Source organism: Ranitomeya variabilis, chromosome 4 (genome assembly GCF_051348905.1).
Source record: "Ranitomeya variabilis isolate aRanVar5 chromosome 4, aRanVar5.hap1, whole genome shotgun sequence".
In the NCBI taxonomy this organism is placed as follows: Eukaryota; Metazoa; Chordata; class Amphibia; order Anura; family Dendrobatidae; genus Ranitomeya; species Ranitomeya variabilis.
This window is the reverse complement of record NC_135235.1, coordinates 283,374,262-283,393,362: the sequence shown is the minus strand read 5'-3', so window position 1 is coordinate 283,393,362 and position 19,101 is coordinate 283,374,262. Positions and strand designations below refer to the sequence as shown.

Genomic DNA, 19,101 nt, shown 5'->3' with positions numbered 1-19,101 from the left:
TTGGATGAAGGGTTTAGGAGTTTCAGCTCCTTAACATGTGCCACCCTGTTTTTAAAGGGACCAAAAGTAATTGGACAGATTCAATAATTTTAAATAAAATGTTCATTTCTAGTACTTGGTTGAAAACCCTTTGTTGGCAATGACTGCCTGAAGTCTTGAACTCATGGACATCACCAGACGCTGTGTTTCCTCCTTTTTGATGCTCAGCCAGGCCTTCACTGCGGTGGTTTTCAGTTGCTGTTTGTTTGTGGGCCTTTCTGTCTGAAGTTTAGTCTTTAACAAGTGAAATGCTGCTCAATTGGGGTGAGATCAGGTGACTGACTTGGCCATTCAAGAATATTCCACTTCTTTGCTTTAATAAACTCCTGGGTTGCTTTGGCTTTATGTTTTGGGTCATTGTCCATCTGTAGTATGAAACGACGACCAATCAGTTTGGCTGCATTTGGCTGGATCTGAGCACACAGTATGTCTCTGAATACCTCAGAATTCATTCGGTTGCTTCTGTCCTGTGTCACATCATCAATAAACACTAGTGACCCAGTGCCACTGGCAGCCATGCATGCCCAAGCCATCACACTGCCTCCGCCGTGTTTTACAGATGATGTGGTATGCTTTGGATCATGAGCTGTACCACGCCTTCGCCATACTTTTCTCTTTCCATCATTCTGGTAGAGGTTGATCATGGTTTCATCTGTCCAAAGAATGTTCTTCCTGAACTGTGCTGGCTTTTTTAGATGTTTTTTAGCAAAGTCCAGTCTAGCCTTTTTATTCTTGACACTTATGAGTGGCGTGCACCGTGCAGTGAACCCTCTGTATTTACTTTCATGCAGTCTTCTCTTTATGATAGATTTGGATATTGATACGCCGACCTCCGGGAGAGTGTTGGTCACTTGGTTGGCTGTTGTGAAGGGGTTTCTCTTCACCATGGAGATTATTCTGTGATCATCCACTACTGTTGTCTTCCGTGGGCGCCCAGGTCTTTTTGCATTGATGAGATCACCAGTGCTTTCTTTCTTTCTTTCTCAGGATGTACCAAACTGTAGATTTTGCCACTCCTAATATTGTAGCAATTTCTCGGATGGGTTTTTTCTCTGTTTTCACAGCTTAAGAATGGCTTGTTTCACCTTCATGGAGAGCACTTTTGACCGCATGTTTACTTCATAGGAAAACATTCCAAATGCAAGCACCACACCTCAAATCAACTCCAGGCCTTTTATCTGCTTAGTTGAGAATGACATAATGAAGGGATTGCCCACACCTGTCCATGAAATAGCCTTGGAGTCAATTGTCCAATTACTTTTGGTCCCTTTAAAAAACAGGGTGGCACAGGTTAAGGAGCTGAAACTCCTAAACTCTTCATCCAATTTTAATATGGATACCCTCAAATGAAAGCTGAAAGTCTGAACTTCAACTGCATCTGAATTGTTTTGTTTACAATTTATTGTGGTAATGTCCATAACCAAAATGAGAAAAATGTTGTCTCTGTCCAAATATATATGGACCTAACTGTAATTAAAAGACATGCACCACGATAAATTACATCCTGTCTTTGTCAATAGAACAATGTTAAAAAAAAGGATAATTACTTCAAAATCACCACTAAACGTTGCTCCGCACAAATACTATCACGGAAAGTGCTGCGCTGATGATGTATCTCATCCTTCACATGTGAGAGCAGAACATCAAAGGTTTCGATGGACATCCGAAGATAACGTTGAAATTTAAAGGGATGATCCCGAAGCTGAACATACAGGGTGTGAAAGGCACCATAAGTATTCCGTAAAAAATTCACTTCATGGATCCAATATCTCCTTTTGGAAATACGCCTTCTCTGCCGAAGTCGCAACTGCATCAAGCGAAATCTAACAAGCTCAGACACAAACATCTTGCTAGCAGAAGTTCACTCAATGCTTGCAAAATGGAGAATGTTTTCCATACACCCCCAATACTGACAAAAGAGCAAAAAAAAAAAGAGAGAACAACTTTATTGACAGTGCCTGAAGGCAGACAAACTGATGCTTCACGAACGGACATCAAAATGACATAACGCAGTCACGTGCGTTAACGTGAAGCCAAATTTACATCAAATTTGGCTCCTTTCAGTACATCTGTTTAACGGATCTGTTAGACGGATTGTACTAAACGCAATGTGAACCTAGCCTTACAAGTACAGTGGATGGGATTCCTATAAATCCCATACCCACGGTGCTTCTATTTGATGATAATAATAAATAAATAATAATCTTTATTTTTATATAGCGCTAACATATTCCGCAGCGCTTTACAGTTTTTGCACACATTATCATCGCTGTCCCCAATGGGGCTCACAATCTAGATTCCCTATCAGTATGTCTTTGGAGTGTGGGAGGAAACCAGAGAACCTGGAGGAAACCCACGCAAACACGGAGAGGACATACAAACTCTTTGCAGATGTTGTCCTTAGTGGGACTCCAGTGCTGCAAGGCTGCAGTGCTAACCACTGCGCCACTGTGCTGCCCCATGATGCGTCAATTCACCCACATTGTGGGTTTACGAGCCGCAGCATGTCCATTATTTGACAAGGAATTATGAGGAGCGTAATCTCCTTCTGGACGGGACACCTACTGGCCAGTCTGAGCATTGCGCACCATACTGTCACCTGTCTACACCCTGTCAGCCATTATCTACAGGGTGCGGGGCAGGCTCCGTCTGCGCGGTCGCCCCACTCTCCCACTCCTGGTCATCTGTACTGTGGGAAACTGGACTATTTTTCAGACATAGATGAAAACTGTTTTTTTTTTTTCTACCCTCAAAACCAAATGGGGCAACTTCTGATAGCGGCTGTGGTTTCCGTACTTGCTCTGTCTGGCCTCAGTGGTATAAGGAGTAGATTTGTGCAGGTGTGAAGTATAAAGATCTCTGTGTGAGGGAAAACTAGATATAGCAGAGCTGAGTGTACATTATATGTGCGGAGGTGACTCAATCACGAGTGGGAACATGCACCGGGTGGGTATCAATCACGGGTGAGAGTGGGAACATGAACTCGCCCCACCCTGTAACGTGCCCCTCCCCTCCCGTGACAGTCATGTGACTACTCCCTAGTGATGTCTGGCAGTCGCGAGTGTGATCGGAACTTTGGCCCTTTCTGTGTCTCCTGTCATGGATTGTCGGGGACGGTGGAAGAGTCCAAAACCGCAATGACGAATATTGTGACATCCCGAATACAGTCACAGCACGGACGACATGGACGGCGACTTCCTGGTGCCACTACACCTGGTGAGCTGCTGTGCAGCCGCTCCTGAATACCGCACACTCCTAGTGTTATACCCGGGCGGTGCGCGGGCACATACATGTAATACATGCAATGTGTCACCTGTCTCTGCAGCACCTGAGTGATGTCCGTTACGGACGTCACAGCTGCTTTCACTTTCAAGGTTTCCTACACGCACTTTTTTTTTGCTATTATTAATTCTTTTCTGGAGATGTTTTCTTTTTCGTTGCATTTTTAATAACTATTTCCACCATTGCCTGATTTTATGATTTCTTTTTCTTTTAACCCTAAAAGAATCATCATTTTATTTTTTTTTACAACTGACAAATGACTTGATAATATTCTACGACTCAGTGCAGAGGAATTAGACCAAATGTATCATTTTTTTTTAACTACTAAAAAAAAAAAACTTCCCCCCCCAAAAAAATTGAATGGCATAATAAGAAAGCTGTGGACCGTGTCTTTTTGTTTTTTTTTTTTTTTTTTTTTTTCATTTTGTCAATATTGTCTGTTGGCTTTTGTTTTTGTGGGATCAGCTGCACTGTTTATTGGGCACTATTTCAGGGGACAGACAGGACAGCAGGGGATCGCAGCTGGTTCTGTCTGAGAGATATAACATTTCCTTGCTTGTTTTTAAATGGAACCTGTCACCCCCAAAATCGAAGATGAGCTAAGCCCATCGGAATCAGGGGCTTATCTACAGCATTCTGTAATGCTGTAGATAAGCCCCCGATGTATCCTGAAAGATGAGAAAAAGAGGTTAGATTATACTCACCCAGGGGCGGTCCCGCTGCGGTCACGGTCACGGTCCGGTGCCTCCCATCTTCTTACGATGACGTCCTCTTCTTGTCTTCACGCTGCGCCTCCGGCGCACGCGTACTTTGTCTGTCCTCTCCGGAAAGGTCAGAGAGGCCCAGCGCCTGCACACTGCAGTACTTTGCTTTGCCCTCAACTAGGCACACAAAGTACGCCTGCGCTGGAGCCGCGGCAGGAAGACAAGAAGAGGACGTTATCGTAAGAAGATGGGAGGCCCCCGGACCGCAGCGCCCATCGAATCGGACCGCCCCCCAGGTGAGTATAATCTAACCTCTTTTTCTCATCATTCAGATACATCTGGGGCTTATCTACAGCATTACAGAATGCTGTAGATAAGCCCCTGATGCTGGTGGGCTTAGCTCACCTTCAATTTTGGGGGTGACAGGTTCCCATTAAGGAATTTCAGTTAACCTCTTTCCGACATCGTGCGTAATACTATGCCGATGTCAGAATCCCCCTATTTGGTGCAGGCTCCGGTGCTGAGCCCACACCTTTCCGGGCATGTGACACCTGATATATACAGCTGACATGTGCCCGCAACAGCCGCAGGTGTAGTCGCCGATCCACCCACGGCGGTTAGCTAGTTAAATGCCTTTGTCATTCTCTGATAGCGGCATTTAACTCGCACTTACCGGAATCACGTCACTAAACCCACCCATCGGTGACCCCCTCACATGATCGCGGCTCACTGATGGGTCAGCATGACAACCAGAGGTCTCCAGCAGACCTTTATGGATGTCATAGTCAGATTGCTATGAGCACAGCCTGATGGTCGGCGCTCATAGCAAGTGAGCATTTCTGCAACATACAGGCAATCTGATCATCGCCTCTGTGTAGCAGAGGCAATCAGACAACTCTAGCTTCTATTCTCCCATGGAGACTATTGAAGCATACAAACAGTAAAAAAAAATGTTTTTAAAAATATTTAAAAAATACAAAAATATAAAAAGTTTAAATATAAATAAAAATATTTTTTGCAATAAAAAGCGTCTTTTAGTGTGTGTCAGCTGTCAATCATAAAAATCCGCTAAAAAACCCGCTACAAAAGTAAATCAAACCCCCCTTCATCACCCCCTTAGTTAGGGAAAAATTAAAAAAATGTATTTATTTTCATTTTCCCGTTAGGGCTAGGGTTGGGGCTAGGGTTGAAGTTAGGGTTAGGGGTGGTGCTAGGGTTAGGGTTGGGGCTAGGGTTAGGGCTACAGTTAGGGTTAGGGCTACAGTTAGGGCTGGGGCTAAAGTTAGGGTTGGGGCTAAAGTTAGGGTTAGGGTTGGGGCTAAAGTTGTCATGCTCGCGCCCAGACTGGTTGGCGCGGACGTGCAGGGGAGTGGCCTCACTGGACCACAGACCAAACTTCCCAGGAAGGGGCGTAACTAAGTAGCTTCCTAGGTGTTCGCTGGAGCCTCTGATGGTGAGGTCAGACTTGTGCAATAGGGAGCTACCAGGTACCACTCCAGGGTGGAGTCTGGTTGTGGCTGCTGATCCCACCGGGGAACGGAACATAGACAAGCAAGCGGGCACGGCTGGCACATAGGCAGGCAGACGGGTACAACAGGAACACTGTCAGGCAGGCGGGCACGGCTGGCTCTCTGGTAGGCAGGCGGGCACGGCTGGCTCTCTGGTAGGCAGGCGGGCACGGCTGGCTCTCTGGCAGGACTGGTGGACAAGACTGGTACACTGGAAGAACCGGTAGGGACCGGTCTGCAGGCAGGTATGTAGAACGGGTAAGAACCTGTTCAGACACGAGGACCTAGGAATAAGTAGATAAAGACCGCAAGAGCGGATGCAGAGCGAAAGCACAGGAGCTAGAGCCAAGAACAGAAATGCAGGAGGCGGAGCCAAGAGCTGGAGGCGGAGCCAAGTGCAGACAGGCAGGAGAAGTAGAACCGCAAAGAGCAGAGCCAGGTAGAACCGCAAGGAGCGGAGCCAGGCAGAACCGCAAGGAGCGGAGCCAGGTAGAACCGCAAGGAGCGGAGCCAGGTAGAACCGCAAGGAGCGGAGAGGAGCTGCGGGAGGGGTCTCTGCAGCAAGGCAGAGCGGAGCCACAAAGAATGTGGAGAGAAGCTGCGGGAGGGGTCTCTGCAGCAAAGCTGAGCAGAGCCACAAAGAATGTGGAGAGAAGCTGCAGTAAGGGATAACTGCAACAGCAGAAGATAAGCTGAGTAGAAAGGAGCAGAAACGCAGAAGTGAGGAGCAGAGGTAAAGTCACAAAGGTTCAGAGCAGGCAGAGCTGCAAGAGTGCGGAGTGTAAGCAGACTGAGAATACAAAGAAAGACAACAGGGAAGGAAGCCAAAGACTAGGAGACCGAGGTAAGACTAAGTACAGACAAGGCAATGGAACAAGACACAAGGACAAAGACACTGGGACCAGGATATACTGCCTCCTGGTGGGCGGACAACAAGACCAAGGAAATAACACAGAAAATCCTCCAGAAAGGGAGTAACTCAGAGCAAGGCCAGGCAAACTCAGAAGCAAGACACTAACTGAGCTAACACATTGCACAGGCCCAGAACACTGGGTGGAGCTGCACTATATACTGGAGGCCTCTTGACAATTGGTCAGGAACAGATTGGACAGATGCACCTGATTCCTATAAGAACCAGAGAGTTCAGGCGCCGCCCCTCTATACACAGAACCATAAAGCAGGCAGAGAGCAGAGACACAGAACATGGAGCTGGCAAGAAACAGAAACCACATCATGACCTGGAGCAGTGGGTAAGATAGTGTGAGAGATGCGAGGCCATGCCGTGATGCCAGCAGAGTTGTTACAAAGTTAGGGTTAGGGTTGGGGCTAAAGTTAGGGTTGGGGCTAAAGTTAGGGTTAGGGTTTGGATTACATTTACGGTTGGGATTAGGGTTAGGGGTGTGTCAGGGTTAGGGGTGTGGTTAGGGTTATGGTTGGGATTAGGGTTAGGGGTGTGTTTGGGATAGGGTTTCAGTTAGAATTGGGGGGTTTCCACTGTTTAGGCACATCAGAGCTCTCCAAACGCGACATGGCGTCCGATCTCAATTCCAGCCAATGCTGCGTTGAAAAAGTAAAACAGTGCTCCTTCCCTTCCGAGCTCTCCCATGCGCCAAAACAGGGGTTTACCCCAACATATGGGGTAACAGCATACTCAGGACAAATTTGACAACAACTATTGGGGTCCAATTTCTCTTATTACCCTTGAGAAAATAAAAATTTGGGGGGTCTAAAAAAAATTTTTGTGGGAAATTTTTTTTTTTATTTTCACGACTGCGTTATAAACTGTAGTGAAACACTTGGGGGCTCAAAGTTCTCACAACACATCTAGATAAGTTCCTTGGGGGGTCTAGTTTCCAATATGGGGTCACTTGTGGGGGATTTCTACTGTTTAGGTGCATCAGGGGCTCTGCAAATGCAACGTGACGCCTGCAGACCAATCCATCTAAGTCTGCATTCCAAATAGTGCTCCTTACCTTCCGAGCTCTGCCATGCACCCAAACGGTGGTTCCCCCCACATATGGGGTATCAGCGTACTCAGGACAAATTGGATAAAAACTTTTGGGGTCCAATTTCTCCTGTTACCCTTGGAAAAATACAAAACGGGGCTAAAAAATAATTTTTGTGGAAAAAATTATTTTTTATTTTCACGGCTCTGCGTTATAAACTTTAGTGAAACACTTGGGGGTTCAAAGTTCTCAAAACACATCTAGATAAGTTCCTTGGGGGGTCTAGTTTCCAAAATGGTGTCACTTGTGAGGGGTTTCTACTGTTTAGGTGCATCAGGGGCTCTGCAAATGCAATGTGACGCCTGCAGACCAATCCATCTAAGTCTGCATTCCAAATGGCGCTCCTTCCCTTCCGAGCTCTTCCATGCGCCCAAACGGTGGTTCCCCCCACATATGGGGTATCAACGTACTCAGTACAAATTGGATAACAACTTTTGGGGTCCAATTTCTCCTGTTACCCTTGGAAAAATACAAAACGGGGCTAAAAAATAATTGAAACACTCGGGGGTTCAAAGCTGTCAAAACACATCTAGATAAGTTCCTTAGGGTGTCTACTTTCCAAAATGGTGTCACTTGTGGGGGGTTTCAATGTTTAGGCACATCAGGGGCTCTCCAAACGTGACATGGTGTCCCATCTCAATTCCAGTCAATTTTGCATTGAAAAGTCAAATGGTGCTCCTTCCCTTCCGAGCTCTGCCATGCACCCAAACAGTGGTTTACCCCCACATATGGGGTATCAGCGTACTCAGGACAAATGGCACAACAACATGTGGGGTCCAGTTTCTTCTCTTACCCTTGGGAAAAAAAATTGGGGGCGAAAGGATCATATTTGTGAAAATATATCATTTTTTATTTTGACCGCTCTCCATTATAAACTTCTGTGAAGCACTTGGTGGGTCAAAGTGCTCACCACCCATCTAGAAAAGTTCCTTAGGGGGTCTATTTTCCAAAATGGTGTCACTTGTGGGGGGTTTCAATGTTTAGGCACATCAGGGGCTCTCCAAACGCAACATGGCATCCCATCTCAATTCCAGTCAATTTTGCATTGAAAAGTCAAACAGCGCTCCTTCCCTTCCAAGCTCTGCCATGCGCCCAAACAGTGGTTTACCCCCACATATGGGGTATCGGCGTACTCAGAACAAATGGCACAACAACTTTTGGGGTCCAATTTCTTCTCTTACCCTTGGGAAAATAAAACATTGGGGGCGAAAAGATCATATTTGTGAAAAAAAAATGATTTTTTATTTTGACAGCTCTGTATTATAAACTTCTGTGAAGCACTTGGTGGGTTAAAGTGCTCACCACACATCTAGATAAGTTCCTTAGGGGGTCTACTTTCCAAAATGGTGTCACTTGTGGGGGGTTTCAATGTTTACGCACATCAGGGGCTCTCCAAACGCAACATGACGTCCCATCTCAATTCCAGTCAATTTTGCATTGAAAAGTCAAATGGCGCTCCTTCCCTTCCGAGCTCTGCCATGCACTCAAACAGTGGTTTACCCCCACATATGGGGTATTGGGGTACTCAGGACAAATTGTACAACAACTTTTGGGGTCCATTTTCCCCTGTTACCTTTGGTTAAATAAAACAAATTGGAGCTGAAGTAAATTTTTTGTGAAAGAAAGTTAAATGTTCATTTTTTTTTAAACATTCCAAAAATTCCTGTAAAACATCTGAAGGGTTAATAAACTTCTTGAATGTGGTTTTGAGCACCTTGAGGGGTGCAGTTTTTAGAATGGTGTCACACTTGGTTATTTTCTATCATATAGACCCCTCAAAATGACTTCAAATGTGATGTGGTCCCTAAAAAATATTGGTGTTGTAAGGCCTGCGTCACACTAGCGAGTTTTACGGACGTAAGAGCGCAGAAAATACGTCCGTAAAACTCGCCAAACGGCACAATTATTCTCAATGGGGCTGCTCCTATCAGCCGTATATTACGTTTCAGTATTATACGGCTTTCTACGGCCGTACAAAATCGCAGCATGCTGCGTTTGTCAGCGTATTGCGCAAAAAAACGCCAATGAAAGTCTATGGGGGCGAGAAAAATACGGATTCCACACGGACCAGCAGTGTGACTTGCGAGAAATACGCAGTGGTGTTAGTGAAAAGCCGGTAATTCAATTGCCAGCTTTTCATTTCTCCTTCCCAAACCCGACATGATATGAGACATGGTTTACATACAGTAAACCATCTCATATCCCCTTTTTTTTTGCATATTCCACACTACTAATGTTGGTAGTGTGTATGTGCAAAATTTCAGCGCTGTAGCTGCTAAAATAATTTTCTCCGCCAGAGCGGTAAAGCCAGTGACTGAGGGCAGATATTAATAGCCAGGAGAGGGTCCATGGTTATTGGCTCCCCCTTGGCTACAAACATCTGCCCCCAGCCACCCCAGAAAAGGCACATCTGGAAGATGCGCCAATTATGACACTTGGCCTCTCTCTTCCCACTCCCTGTAGCGGTGGGATATGGGGTAATGAAGGGTTAATGCCACCTTGCTATTGTAAGGTGACATTAAGCCAGATTAATAATGGAGAGGCGTCAATTATGTCACCTATCCATTATTAATCCAATTGTCTGAAAGGGTTAAAAAACACACACACACATTATTAAAAATTATTTTAATGAAATAAACACACAGGTTGTTTTAATATTTTATTGCTCTCTCAATCCATTTGCAGACCCTCGCTTGGCAAAATAATAAACCCACAATATACATACCCTCTGATGAACCGTCACGTCCCATGAGGTAATCCATCTGAAGGGGTTAAAATATTTTACAAGCAGGAGCCCTGCTAATGCAGCTGTGCTCGTGCTTGTAAGCCCCGGCGCTATAGTTACCTTCAGTCGCGGTGAGGCGCCCTCTGCTGGATGTCCTCATGAACTGCAGCCTGGGAACTTTTTCCCAGGCTCCAGGTCATATGAGAACATCCACCAGGGGGCGCCTCACCGCGACTGAAGGTAACTATAGGTCATTGACCTAAATTTCCTTCATTCGCCGGGGCTTACAAGCAGGAGCACAGCTGCATTAGCAGGGCTCCTGCTTGTAAAATATTTTAACCCCTTCAGATGGATTACCTCATGAGACGTGACAGGTCATCAGAGGGTATGTATATTGTGGGTTTATTATTTTGCCAAGCGAGGGTCTGCAGCTGGATTGAGAGAGCAATAAAATATTAAAACAACCTGTGTGTTTTTCATTAAAATAATTTTTAATAATGTGTGTGTGTTTTTTAACCCTTTCAGACAATTGGATTAATAATGGATAGGTGACATAAATGACGCCTCTCCATTATTAATCTGGCTTAATGTCACCTTACAATAGCAAGGTGGCATTAACCCTTCATTACCCCATATCCCACTGCTACACGGGAGTGGGAAGAGAGTGGCCAAGTGCCAGAATAGGCGCATCTTCTAGATGTGCCTTTTCTGGGGTGGCTGGGGGCAGATGTTTGTAGCCAGGGGGGGCCAATAACCATGGACCCTCTCTAGGCTATTAATATCTGCCCTCAGTCACTGGCGCTCTGGCGGAGAAAATTGCGCGGGAGCCCACGCCAATTTTTTCCGCGATTTAACCCTTTATTTTACAGCGCCCAAATTTTGCACATACACATTACTAACATTAGTAGTGTGGAATATGCAAAAAAAAAAGGGGATATGAGATGGTTTACTGTATGTAAACCATGTCTCATATCCTGTCGGGTTTGTGCAGGAGAAATGAAAAGCCGGCAATTGAATTACCGGCTTTTCAGATATCTCGCGCTGAAGTAAATATAAATACAGAATATATATGTGTCTCCATGACATATATATATATATATATATACTGTATATATGTTTTCCCAAACATTTGAGCACATAAATCCATTAGATGTCGGTTTTGCAAGCCTGCGAGAAAATCTCGCAGTACGGATGCCATACGGATTACATACGGAGGATGCCATGCGCAAAATACGCTGACACACCCTGCCTACGGATGACATACGGACCACTATTTTGGGAACATTTCTCCGTATTACGGCCGTAAAAAACGGACTGTATTGTCTTACGCTGAGTGTGACGCCGGCTTAAAAATGAGAAATTGCTGGTCAACTTTTAACCCTTATAACTCCCTAACAAAAAAAATTTTGGTTACAAAATTGTGCTGATGTAAAGTAGACATGTGGGAAATGTTACTTATTAAGTATTTTGTGTCACATATCTCTGTGATTTAAGGGCATAAAAATTCAAAGTTGGAAAATTGCTAAATTTTCGCCAAATTTCCATTTTTTTCCACAAGTAAACGCAAGTTATATTGAAGAAATTTTACCACTATCATGAAGTACAATATGTCACGAAAAATGTCAGAATCACCGGGATCCGTTGAAGCGTTCCAGAGTTATAACCTCATAAAGGGACAGTGGTCAGAATTGTAAAAATTGGCCCGGTCATTAACGTACAAACCATCCTTGGGGCTTAAGGGGTTAATGTTAGTTATTTCTTAAAAGCTCTACAAGGTTCTCTCTTTGAGCCGGCGGATGAGGCATACCTTAAATATTTGGTATAAGGAGCAGATTTGTGTAGGTGAAAAGTATGAAGATCTGTGTGAGGGAAGAATAGATGTAGCAGAGCTGAGTGTACATTATATATATATATGTGCAGAGGTGACGGGCAGGGGTGGGAACATGCACCGGGTGGGTATCAATCACGGGTGAGGGTGGGAACATGCTCCTGCCCCACCCTGTAACGTGCCCCTGCCCCTGCCCCACCCTGTAACGTGCCCCTGCCCCTGCCCCACCCTGTAACGTGCCCCTGCCCCATCCCCACCCTGTAACGTGCCCCTGCCCCACCCCCACCCTGTAACGTGCCCCTGCCCCACCCCCACCCTGTAACGTGCCCCTGCCCCACCCCCACCCTGTAACGTGCCCCTGCCCCATCCCCACCCTGTAACGTGCCCCTGCCCCACCCCCACCCTGTAACGTGCCCCTGCCCCACCCCCACCCTGTAACGTGCCCCTGCCCCACCCCCACCCTGTAACGTGCCCCTGCCCCACCCTGTAACGTGCCCCTGCCCCTGCCCCACCCTGTAACGTGCCCCTGCCCCACCCTGTAACGTGCCCCTGCCCCACCCTGTAACGTGCCCCTGCCCCACCTCCACCCTGTAACGTGCCCCTCCCCTCCGGTGACAGTCATGTGACTCCTCCCTAGTGAAGTCTGGCAGTCGGGAGTGTGATCGGAACTTTGGCACTTTCTGTGTCTCCTGTCATGGATTGTCGGGGACGGTGGAAGATTCCAAAACCGCAATGACGGATATCGTGACATCCCGAATACGGTCACAGCACGGACGACATGGGCGGCGACTTCCTGGTGGCACTACACCTGGTGAGCTGGGTGCAGCCGCCCCTGAATACCGCGCATTCCCTAGCCGGAGGGTGTGCGGGCACAAAGCCTCTATACATGCAATGTGTCATTTGCCTCTGTTGCCCCACATTAATGCCCGTTGCGGACGTCGCAGCTGCTTTCACTTTCACTTTCAATGTTTTCCATACGCAGTTTTGTTTTTTTTAAATTATTATTTTCTGGAGATGTATTTTGTTTCGTTGCATCTTTTAATAACTATTTCCATTATTGCCTGATTTGATGATTGTTTTTTTCATCTTTTTTTTTTACAACTGACAAATGACTTTGATACTATTCTACAGCACAGAGGAAGTAGACCAAATGTATCTTTTTTTTTAACTGCTATTTTTTTTTTCTTTAAAAAAAAAAAAAAAAGAATTGAACGGCATAATAGCTGCTGTCCCTGTCTTATTTTATTTATTTTTTTTACAAATGTTTTTTCCTTTTTTTTTTTAATACTTTTTTTTACATTTTTTTTCCTTATGCACTTAACCATATAATTACCGAAATGCCATGTGTGTAGAATTAAGAGAGGGGAAAAAAGTAATTGCGTTTTTTAGGGGGTTGTTTACAACTGACAAATGACTCGGTAATGTTCTATGAGTCAGTACAGGGGAACGATGCCAAATATCTAATTTTTTTAACTGCTAAAACAAAATTGTGAAAAATAAATTGACATATTGTGAAAGCCATAACTTTTTTTTAGCATGGCCTGTACATCTGAAATTTAATAGACATTGATCCGTTGCTTTTAGGCAAAATTTACTGACTTGACTTGCACGTGAAGCCCACTGTCACATCATGTCAGTGTGGAAGATGAGGAGTTTAAATTTTTTTTAAATCTTGTTACTTGGTGTTGGTGCTGTGCGATGTCCATGGGTGATGTGACCTGCAGCCTAAGGGTCCCTTTCCACTTGCGAGGAAAACGGACGCGTGCAATCCGATAAAAAATCGGATTGCACTCGGACCAATGTTAGTTAATAGGTGTCTTTTGATTTGCGATTTTTTTCTCAGCCGAAATCGGACTGAGAAAAATCTGGATCGGCTGAGAAAAAAATCGCAGCATGCTGCGTATTGCTGCGATTCTCGGACGAGACTCGCCAATGCAAGTCAATGGGTGCGAGAAAAAAATCGCACAGCACTCGCACCATGCGAGTTCTGTCCGATTTTTACGCACCGGTGTCCTTTGAAAAGCCGGTAATTCAGCGCGGTGTACAGTAAAATCACACTGACAGGTTAGAATAGACTAGATATATACACATAGAATGTGTCTATATACATATATATATGTCAGTGAGACACCTATATATGTATATTTATATTTAATGCAGCACTAGATAGCATTAAAGCCGCTAATTCAATTGCCGGCTTCTCATTTCTCCTGCACAAACCCGACAGGATATGAGACATGATTACATACAGTAAACCATCTCATATCCCCTTTTTTTTTGCATATTCCACACTACTAATGTTAGTAGTGTGTATGTGCAAAATTTCAGCGCTGTAGCTGCTGAAATAAAGGGTTAAATGGCGGAAAAAATTGGCGTGGGCTCCCGCGCAATTTTCTCCGCCAGAATGGTAAAGCCAGTGACTGAGGGCAGATATTAATAGCCAGGAGAGGGTCCATGGTTATTGGCCCCCCCGTGGCTAAAAACATCTGCCCCCAGCCACCCCAGAAAAGGCACATCTGGAAGATGCGCCTATTCTGGCACTTGGCCACTCTCTTCCCACTCCCTGTAGCGGTGGGATATGGGGTAATGAAGGGTTAATGCCACCTTGCTATTGGAAGGTGACATTAAGCCAGATTAATAATGGAGAGGCGTCAATTATGTCACCTATCCATTATTAATCCAATTGTAGGAAAGGGTTAAAAAACACACACACACACACACATGATTTAAAAGTATTTTAATGAAAAAAACACAGCGGTTGTTGTAATAATTTATTGTACTCTCAGTCCATCAGGAACACCCTCGCTTGGAAAAATAATAAACGCACAAGATACATACCTTCTGCTGTCAGATCAGGTCCCACGAAGTAATCCATCTGAAGGGGTTAACTAATATTACAGGCAGAGCTGCGATAATCCACTCGCTCTGCCTGTAATCCCCGGGTGCTGAAAGGAAAGCAGGATCTGTACTTACATTCAGTTGCGGTGATGCGCCCCTGCTGGATGTTCTCATGAACTGCAGCCTGGGAACTTTTTCCCACGCTACAGGTCATATGAGGACATCCACCAGGGGGCGCATCACCGCGACTGAAGGAAATGTAGGTCATTGACCTACATTTCATTCATTCGCCGGGGATTACAGGCACGGAGCACCGCTGCATTTGCAGGGCTCCTGCCTGTAATATTAGTTAACCCCTTCAGATGGATTACCTCGTGGGACGAGACGGTTCACCAGAAGGTATGTATCTTGTGCGTTTATTATTTTTCCAAGCGAGGGTGTTCCTGATGGACTGAGAGTACAATAAATTATTACAACAACCGCTGTGTTTTTTTCATTAAAATACTTTTAAATCATGTGTGTGTGTGTGTGTTTTTTAACCCTTTCCTACAATTGGATTAATAATGGAAAGGTGACATAATTGACGCCTCTCCATTATTAATCTGGCTTAATGTCACCTTCCAATAGCAAGGTGGCATTAACCCTTCATTACCCCATATCCCACCGCTACAGGGAGTGGGAAGAGAGTGGCCAAGTGCCAGAATAGGCGCATCTTCCAGATGTGCCTTTTCTGGGGTGGCTGGGGGCAGATGTTTGTAGCCACGGGGGGGCCAATAACCATGGACCCTCTCCTGGCTATTAATATCTGCCCTCAGTCACTGGCTTTACCGCTCTGGCGGAGAAAATTGCGCGGGAGCCCACGCCAATTTTTTCCGCGAGTTAACCCTTAAATTTAATAGCTACAGCACCCAAATTTTGCACGTACACACTACTAACATTAGTAGTGTGGAATATGCAAAAAAAAAAGGGGATATGAGATGGTTTACTGTATGTAAACCATGTCTCATATCATGTCGGGTTTGTGAAGGAGAAATTAAAAGCCGGCAATTGAATTAGCGGCTTTTAAGCTATCTAGCGCTGCATTAAATATAAATCTAGATATATAGGTGTCTCACTGACATATATATATGTATATATACCTATTCTATGTGTATATATCAACTCTATTCTAACCTGTCAGTGTGATTTTACTGTACACCGCGCTGAATTGCCGGCTTTTCAAAGGACACCGGTACGTACAAATCGGACAGTAATACGGATGTCATACGGATGATGCGATTATAAAAAACGGATGATGCGATTAAAAATCGCATTGTACTCGCATGACACTCGCATGAAAATCGCATACGTTCCATCCGTTTTTTCGGTCCAGATTACGGACCGTTTTTTATCTCGCAAGTGGAAAGGGACCCTAAGGGCTTTCCTCGCAGCATGGACGCTGTTGGGTGTCCGGGCCGCTCCCCTGCAGATGTGCAGTTGCCTCGGCAGTGGTCAGCGCACATTGCCACTCCTGGGGATCGCAGTGATGTGGCAAGTAACGAGTTTTTTTTTTATGTTTTAATTAGTTCCTCTAGGGGATTCAATATTATTTAAGTCTGTTATATAATTACCAATTTCTTATGAAGTTTAGCAATTGCCGGGGAAGCGCCCTCCCCCAGTTATCCTGTTACTAACATCTTAGGGCTGTCCCACACGTCGAGATAATTCCGGTACCGGAATAAATCGGTACCGGAGTTATCCGTGTCCGTGTGCCTGGGAACTCACGTAGGCCATACGTGCGGCACACGTGTGCCGCCCGTATGGCAAGTGGGTACCACACGGAGTGTGTTGTATCCACGTGTGTGGTACCCTGCATCGTGCTGAAGCCGCGATTCATATGTTCCCTGCAGCAGCGTTTGCTGCAGAGAAAATATGAATAACAGTGTTTAAAATAAAGATCTATGTGTCCGCCGCCCTCCCACCCCCTGTGCGCCCCCCCGCTGTTCTGAAAATACTTACCCTCCTCCCTCGCTGCTTCCTGGTCTGGCCGCGGCTTCTAGTGTATGCGGTCACGTGGGGCCGATCATTTACAGTCATGAATATGTGGCTCCACCTCCCATGGGGCGGAGCCGACTATTCATGATTGTAAATGAGCGGCCCCACGTGACTGCATACAGTAGGAGGCGCGGGGCAGAGAGGAAGGAGTGACAGCCAACGAGGGAGCGGGTGAGTATTTTCAGGACAGCGGGGGGGGCGCACAGGGGGTGGGAGGGCGGCGGACACATAGATCTTTATTTTAAACACTATTCATATTTTCTCTGCAGCAAACGCTGCTGCAGGGAACATATGAATCGCGGCTTCAGCACCATGTGGGGGGGACAGCGCTTACTGTAGCGCTGTCTCCTGCACGCACACGGACCCCAGACGGAGAACGTCCGTGTGAGGTCCGTGTTTTACACGGACCCATTGACTCTATTGGGTCCGTGTAATACGTGCGCTCCCACGAACACTGACATGTCTCCGTGTTTGGCACACGGAGACACGGTCCGCAAAAAATCAATGACATCTGAACAGATGCATTGATTTTTATGGGTCTACGTGTGTCAGTGTCTCCGGTACGTGAGGAAACTGTCACCTCACGTACCGGAGCCACTGACGTGTGAAACCGGCCTTAGATGTTGCAGTCATGATTGACAGCGGCATGTGAGGTGAATTTCCCACGATGAGTATTTGGTGCCTTTTTAAGGCTGCATACAAAAAGCATCGTATTAAGTTTTACAGCAAAGTGGATGGGATTTATAGAAATCTCCTATCCACGTGTGTTTATTTGACACTGCAGACACTGAGCTGCGGTGCGTAAGGCTACTTTCACACATCAGGTTTTTGCCGTCAGACTTAATCTGGCGAATTTTGAAAAAAACAGATCTGACAAAAGTCGCCGCCGGATCCATTTTTTACTGATAGACTTGTATTAGCGCCGGATTGTGACGGATGGCTTAACGGTTCATTGGTTTTTCGCCGGATCCGTCGAAAATTTGTTTTCCGGTGGCCAGAGAAAACGGACATAGAAACTTTTTTTGTCCGTCGAAAAAACAGACATCGACTTCGGCGACGTCCGGCAACAGATTCCATTTTTATCAATTGAGCATGCTCCATAGCATCATTTCCCATTCTGGAGCGCTCTCCCTATCCCTCTCTCCCCCTCTCTCTCCCTCTCTCTCCCCTCTCCTCTCTCATCAGTTTTTCACAATTTGCAACGGATCCGTTTTTTCCAAAAGTAGCCGGATTCAGCCTGACGGCGAAAACCTGATGTGTGAAAGTAGCCTAATTCATATCTGCCACATGTAAATCCTTCCTGCGGAAAATAAACGTTTTATATTTGAACTTTCCCAGTAGACTTGAATGACATGGAGAAAATCAATGTCCTGGGGAATGATTACAGACGCGCTCTTAGTGAGTGGTGACTGTAATCGCTCCCTGCACCGTCCTCTATGACATAATGCAAGCGGCTGCAGGGAAGATATACCGTAATTTCATTTTCTCCCTGTAGTCGCTGCTCCAGTAAGCCGAACACAGGATTCAGGACTTTAACCCCTTTCTGACATTAGACGTACTATCCCGTTGAGGTGGGGTGGGCCCGTATGACCACCGACGGGATAGTACGTCATACGCGATCGGCCGCGCTCACGGGGGGAGCGCGGCCGATCGCGGCCGGGTGTCAGCTGCATATCGCAGCTGACATCCGGCACTATGTGCCAGGAGCGGTCACGGACCGCCCCCGGCACATTAACCCCCGGCACACCGCGATCAAACATGATTGCGGTGTACCGGCGGTATAGGGAAGCATCGCGCAGGGAGGGGGCTCCCTGCGGGCTTCCCTGAGACCCCCGGAGCAACGCGATGTGATCGCGTTGCTCCGAGGGTCTCCTACCTCCCTCCTCGCCGCAGGTCCCGGATCCAAGATGGCCGCGGCATCCGGGTCCTGCAGGGAGGGAGGTGGCTTACAGAGTGTCTGCTCAGAGCAGACACTTGGTAAGCCTGCAGCCCTGCACAGCAGATCGTCGATCTGACAGAGTGCTGTGCACACTGTCAGATCAATGATCTGTAATGTCCCCCCCTGGGACAAAGTAAAAAACTAAAAAAAAAATTCCCCACATGTGTGTAAAAAAATAAATAAAAAAAATATCCTAAA

The 19,101-nt window shown here is 46.0% G+C and overlaps 1 protein-coding gene across 2 annotated transcripts in view; it reads left to right on the top strand.

Moving 5' to 3' along the window:
• Positions 1-3,101: 3,101 nt before the first annotated feature.
• The window catches only part of LOC143768831 (tumor necrosis factor receptor superfamily member 14-like), a 126,665-nt gene continuing 110,665 nt past the window's right edge, over positions 3,102-19,101 (top strand). The window contains exon 1 of one of the 2 annotated variants that reach the window (XM_077257462.1): positions 3,102-3,255. In XM_077257462.1, the coding sequence (XP_077113577.1) occupies positions 3,223-3,255 (33 nt within the window). In that variant the 5' untranslated portion in view covers positions 3,102-3,222. Of the gene's footprint in view, positions 3,256-12,710; positions 12,904-19,101 lie in introns of those variants that run through there. The other variant, XM_077257461.1, reaches the window with a different exon arrangement.